Source organism: Erpetoichthys calabaricus, chromosome 6 (genome assembly GCF_900747795.2).
Source record: "Erpetoichthys calabaricus chromosome 6, fErpCal1.3, whole genome shotgun sequence".
Taxonomy (NCBI): Eukaryota; Metazoa; Chordata; class Cladistia; order Polypteriformes; family Polypteridae; genus Erpetoichthys; species Erpetoichthys calabaricus.
In genome coordinates, this window is record NC_041399.2 from 152,779,239 (window position 1) to 152,786,058 (window position 6,820).

General features: G+C 36.7%; 1 protein-coding gene across 1 annotated transcript in view; it reads right to left on the reverse strand.

Moving 5' to 3' along the window:
• The window catches only part of dusp22b (dual specificity phosphatase 22b), a 136,091-nt gene extending 134,312 nt beyond the window's left edge, over nucleotides 1–1,779 (reverse strand). Inside the window, exon 1 of the mRNA XM_028804002.2 lies at nucleotides 1,533–1,779. Coding sequence (XP_028659835.1) covers nucleotides 1,533–1,553 — 21 coding nt within the window. The 5' untranslated portion in view covers nucleotides 1,554–1,779. The remainder of the gene's footprint in view (nucleotides 1–1,532) is intronic.
• Between the last annotated feature and the right edge of the window lie 5,041 nt (nucleotides 1,780–6,820).

A 6,820-nucleotide genomic window follows, 5' to 3' on the forward strand; every position in this document is an offset into this window, starting at 1 on the left:
ATCCGAACACAGGGTCACGGGGGTCTGCTGGAGCCAATCCCAGCCAACACAGGGCACAAGGCAGGAACCAATCCTGGGCAGGTGCCAACCCACCGCAGCACCTGCCACATCCTTGACTAAATTTGAATTCTGAGTAATTCTATTTGTAATAATTTGGTGGACCTCACAAAATCCCAAATTGCACCTACTTTATTTTGCCTATATCATATAAATTAAAATGAGAAGTAACCCCAGCTCTGGTCCCTAGATGATCTCAATTTTAAAATCACCTAAATTTGGATAAGTACATACAAACTGTCTTTCAGAAAATGTTACTCATTGGGGTATTTTTAGTGGCAAAACTGCAAAAGAACAGCAACTGCAATGCTTGAAGAAACTAATAAATCTCGCCCTAAACCTCTTGTACTACGTTAAATTTTGCTATCTTAGTCAACAGTACCTTTCCTTTTTTACACTTAATGTACCTTACTGGTTGTTTTCATGTGCGGTCACTCATACATTACTTCAGAATATAAAGAGCGCATTTTGCTTTAGTAGTTTGTGGAACTTCTATAAATCATCGATTCTATTTATTAGCTATGTGATTAACTTAATTGGTATTAACGATGTCGACTACACTAAGGGACAGAGTAAACGTGACAAGGTGTGAACGAATATGAATCTTTCTGGCTTATTGTTCCCTAACATGTACTATACTTGTTTTGCATCACTTACCATTTCACCAGCTGCCAGTCCCAAAATGCGATCACAAAATATGCGAGATACTCTCAACACACCCGCTCTTTCTCATAAACCCGAACCACTCAACCAATTTGACAACGAAAGGGAAATGGGTGGGTGGGTTTGTGTGGCAAACCGCAAAACTAGGTCGCAAGGCGGGGGAAGTTCTCCTGCCTGCTTTAAGTCGCAGGCAAACGCCGCTTCCTCTTCGTGAACTCATGAGGAAAAAGTACGCACGAGATCGTGAATGTGCGTGGGTTTTGCTTCACGCAGTGCAGTTTCTCTGTCAGATTGTCATTCGCACGAGACAGAAGGGTCGCAGACCATAACATGTCACCTTTTGCCTAAATACTTTTAAAGATACGTCTATTTTGGAAGTCACTGTCACGCTAACAAAATCCCACCGATTCAGTGGTTATGGACTCAATCACTGTCTAGCATGCAGGATGGCGTGAGCAGTCTAACTAACCGAGGGCACTTTTCTGACCTCTAGACTCACTTAATAAAACACATGTACGGACACACTGGAGAAGAGAAGGAACCAGAGGCCCCTAAATAGCATGCACTTTGTTTTCAGCAACTGTCAAAAGGACCAGATGACATTCGTGACGCTAGTATTGAGATTTTTTTTTCTAAGGGCCGAACGTCTGTTTCGCGAGGTATTTCGGGAATTTTACAAAATAACGATCTACCCTCGAACAAAAAAAAACAAAAACGGACAGCATAATATATGACAGATTTTGGAAAAGTTAACCTGACAACATGAGAGAGATATATAGCCAACATATATGCAAACGAAAAGGGGGAAATACCTTATTCATTCCATTTCCCATTTTCACTGCAGAACTCAACTTTGTCAGAATAACTTCAGCGCTCTTACACGCAGCGTAGATTTTCCCTCGTATCGGCTGACGAACGTGATCTGGTGGTATATTTTCCGCTTGACTAGGTTGGAACTCTTGAGCTGCTTGAGGAGTTCGCCGTCTATTACCATGACATACCTGTGCATACTGTGGACAAAACGAGAAGCATCTTGGGTGATGTAGTTCCAGAAGGTTAGTTGTGTTTTAACACTAAACCATCAAAAGTCTCACAAGCTAAACTACAAGTCCCAGCCATTTGCTACAGATGGGAGAGTGATGCATTATCGGATGTGTAGTTCCGCGAGGTTAGGAGTTACACTGCAGTAAAATATCATAAGCATGAGTCAGACTACAAACCCCACACTTCCACCGTAAGTAGGCTGAATAGAAATGAAGACCACAAATTAAAGGGTTGTTTCGGCGAGGTATTTAAAAGTGGAAAATATTATTATGATACGTTAACATAACATTTTCACTACAATGTTTAGAAATGTATGTCTTTTTCGTGTGCTAGTCACTGTTAAATGCACTGTGAATGCACGTGGCGAAAGCGAAAGTTTGGAGACAAGCGACTATTAATAGAAGTGAAGTATTCCTCAAGCTGTGGTCTTCTTAATGTCTAAACAGTAACTTAAAAGCTAAGTGAACAATGGTAGCATACAGTAAGTGTGAAAAACAGTCAGCACTTACTTCACATTATTATTTCAGCTGTGGGTGTCGACTACAGGTTGTACTGCTTCAAACAGCATAGTCAGGAGAACGCCTTTCTATCAAGAGGAAGCGTTGACATTTATGGGATTGCCCTGTTTTGGCAGATAGGAATCTATGCATTGTCATAACCGTCCTTTAATTATCAAAACTTTCTTTAGAAGTGTTAATGTTGAAGGTTTTCATAGTCTTCTGCATAATGGGCTCAGTATTTAAAATAATTGTTATGGAGATGACAGGCGTGGTATTATCTATTAATGACATTTTCTTATTATACACTAATACTGTAGTCATAGTGAGCCCTATAACAAAACCCGTAACTAATAGTCACGGTGTACAGTAGTGGAAGACAAGCAAATATAATTAAACATTTGGGAAGGTGAGCTTGCAGTTTGATAAAATATATGAGGCTTCAGTTTGTACTAGATCAAAGTTTTTCTGCAACTAACATAAACTATAAAAGGCAGGGTTTTTGAAATTGTATTTCTGAATTACATTTATATGTAAAACTCATTACTAGTACTTATGAAATCAACTTACATTTTTCTCAGTTTTCCACTAACACTAGGAACCAGGAATTGTCTGTCAGCCTTCTCTACTGACCTTAATCTCATAAGTACCTGGATCCATATATTGGAAATTGTGGCCCTCTGCTTGGAAATGGCTAGAAACTTTGTTAGGCCTTTCTACGGGAATGGGATAATATCCAACAGCTGCAGATTCCGAGGTTCATTGACTCATGTTGTTAATGCCCATTGCCACTCACATGTTATAATAGTCACGTGAGAAATTATGTCATTGCGTGCCACATATTTAAGATGGCAGATCCCAACATCTGGAATTCTTGGTTTGGATCTCTTTTTTCACAAAGTGTTTTTTTTCCTGTTTCTTTGGGTTCATTCATGTCCTGTTTTTTTAAGCTTTTGGATACAGTGTTTGTAACACTAATATGATTATGTGATCCAACTATAGCAGGTGCTTGATGATATTGTTCATAATTTAAAACTTATACTGGATATACAGTACTTTAGATAATCCTAGATGGGACTGGTGTGTCCAGTGTACAATTTTAAGTTCATGCTTTCTACAAAATGTATCTTGAAAGTGGCTTTGTCCCATTCATTGTCTGAAATTCTAATTTAAAGGTCCTACATCTTAACTGTGGTTTAGGGATGTACTCTTTGATGTTATCTAGGCATATACTGTTTAAAGTAAATTGGTATAGTTGGTACTGAATCATATCTAGGAACAAGTGTAACTGTAAACAAAATAAAGCCTAAACAAAGCCAGACCTGTACTGATATCATTAGGACAGATCAGTGATAGTTCCCCTTGTTTAATTTCTTGTATTTAACACTTTTTTTTGTCAGTTCCTAGAAAAAGGCTAAATGGAGGTTCTTCTGTATTTCAGACACATCTGCCTCTCCACTAAATTTAGAAACTAATCAAATAATAATTTTTCCAAAAGACACATGAAATTAAATATACTGGGCACAGCTGATTTGTTACAATTCAGGGAAAAACTGCTGTGCCATTAATATAATAATAATGAAGCATTGTGGGACTCCACTGTTATTATCGACTTATTTCTCTTCAAATACTGCATTTTGTTATTTGTACTTCAGTTTGGGGCTGGTAGTTTGCTGAGCACTTCTTTAATCTATAGGCTTGTAGTCATCTGCAATGGGATGAGGCGTGCAGAGAGGACAATGAGAAGAAGCCTTTTCTGTCGAGTTTGCCACAATGCTTGTTTCACCTGATCCATCAACTACCTCTTCTTCTAACGATTTAAACATAAATGTTATCATTGGCTGTTTAGCAATGGCTTGTAGTGTCAATTACTTGCCAAATGGTTTTGATCACTCCGATATTTTCTTTTTTGTAATCATGATGGAACTTGTCATTGTGTACTAGCTAAGTCTTCCTTGTATACTAGCAGATACTAGATTGTTGCCTGTAATATTGCATGATGCAACACAACAGTTTTTCATTGTTTCTTTTAGCGTAAAAATAAAAATCTTTTTTTTTTTAAAAAAAAAGATTCTTTTTGTTACCCTTTCTTACACTTATCAGGGTTGGCAGGAATCCCCTCACTTATGGGATATTTTGAATATTTATTTATATTTATATATTTATTATCTTGATGGTTTGTTATTATGTCAGCTCTTTTGAAGCCAAATTTTGCCAGTTGTAGGTCAAAGCTAGCAGTTTGAGTAGGCAGCCAGGCTTCCTGGGAGAGAGCCTTACATGGGCAAGCTAGAAGGGAGTCTGGCATGCTTTTTTACCCTGTTTTGGAAGCCTAATACTTTTTTTTTTTTACCATTCTTGTGTGTGTGATTCGTAACAGTCTATTGTCCAAGTTTAGATTGTTTTCTGTAGTATATTCCCCTACAGTATTTGACCTTTTAGATGTCCAGCTTTGTGTTGACATAGAAAAAGCTTTATATAGAGCTGAATGGGGATATCTCATCAATATACTAAGTTTATGATTGGACCCCATGTATGTGCATGGATTTAGCTTTTATACTCTAATAGCTCAGAAGTTTCTGTTCTTATAAATGATATAAATTATTACGGCCATACAGGACTGCTTATTATTATCAATAATATTTGTTTCTGCTTATCACTTATTCTTTTATAACGACAACATCAAACATGACAGATATTTGCTTGCTTTCCAGAATTTATCAATTGAGTATAGTGCTATTGTTTTTTTCCTTGTTTCTAGATAGATAGATAGATACTTTATTAATCCCAATGGGAAATTATATATACATTTTTACTTTGTTTAGCATAAAACAGTAGACCTTTCATGCTTGATTTTTTTAACTTAGAATTGTATCATAACATGAACATTTTTTTTTAATTTTATTGATTTTATTGAAATCACACAACATTCCATACAAATAGATCAATTTTTACAAAAATATGATAAAAAACAAATCAACCCCCATCCCTGAGAAAGAGAGCATGGCCAGCAGAGTAAAACTTAAATCTAGTAAAAATGAGTAAATAGATAAATTAATAAGTGAATAAAGATAAATGGGGAAGAAAAAGAAAAGGGGAGAGAATCTGACCATCTGTGCTTTAAAAGCTTGTTCTAAAATGTTATTGATTAGATCCTGCCAGGTTTTGAAAATGTTCTGCACAGATCCTCTAAGTGAGAATTTGATTTTTTTCCAATTTCAGATAGTATACAACATCAGTTGCCCACTGACATAAAAGAGGAGAATTAGTATTCTTCTATTTGAGCAAGACAAGTCTATGTGCCAATAGTGTAGTAAAGGTGATTACAGTTTGTTTGTCTTTCTCTACTTTAAGCCTATTTGGGAGTACACCAAACACAGCTGTTAATGGGTTAGGAGGGATTGTGACACCAAGGCTGTCTGATAGGCATTTAAAAATTTTGGACCAGAATGATGTTAAATTGGTGAAGGCCCAAAACATGTGACCCAGTGAGTCAAGAACTTGACTGCAGCGTTTGCAGGTTGGATCTTGCCCTGGAAACATTTTGGACAATTTTAAATGAGACAGATGTGCTTGATATATAAATTTGAGTTGAATAATTGTATGCTTTGCACATATGGCTTGAGTAAATTCTCTGCATTGCTACCTTCCACTCCTTTTCTGAGATAATGAGTGACAGATCCTTTTCCCACTGTCCTCTTGGACCTTTGAAAGGGATGGACTATAAAAAGGTTTTATACTGTATATTGCAGAAATGCTGTCTGCATCCTCAAGACAGAGCAATATTTATTCCAGCATAGAGGGAGGTGGGAGGTGAGGAAAATTGGACAGGTTCTGTTTAACAAAGTTTCTAATTTGAAGGTAGTGAAAGAAATGTGTTGCTGGAAAGTAAAATTTGGAATGTAATTGTTTGTAGGATGCAAAGACGTTGTCTTTGTACAGACTGCTAAGTGATTTAATCCCAAATGTTTTCCAGACATTAAAAACTGCATATGTTTGCGAGGGTGTAAAAAAGTGGTTCTCGTGCAGAGGTGTAGATAAAAGCTTCTCTATCTTAAAATACTTCCTACATTGGTTCCATGTTCTGCTTGAATGAAGCACAATTGGGTTGTTAGTATATTGGCGATAACTTGCATTTATCGGGGTACAAAGCAAGGAATATAAAGAAGTACTGCAGGATTTTATTTCTATTGCAGACCAAGCCTGTGTATGTCCATCTATTTGTGTTCATGTCCAGGTTTTTATAGTTTGTATGTTTGCTGCCCAGTAATAAAATTGAAAGTTAGGTAGAGCCATATCACCTTCTGCCTTAGGTCTTTGTAGGGTCGCTCTTTAGATACATGGATGTTTTTAATTCCAAATAAATGAGGTTACGGTTGAATCTAATTTCTTAAAAAACGATTTATTGATGTATATTGGAATGTTTTGAAATTAAAAGAGAAGCGTCAGAAGGATATTCATCTTAACAATGTTCATTCTTCCAGCTAAAGTAAGATGAAGGTTGACCATCTATGCAAGTCTTGCTTAATTAATTTTCATGTAATACTGAAATTGTCTTCAGC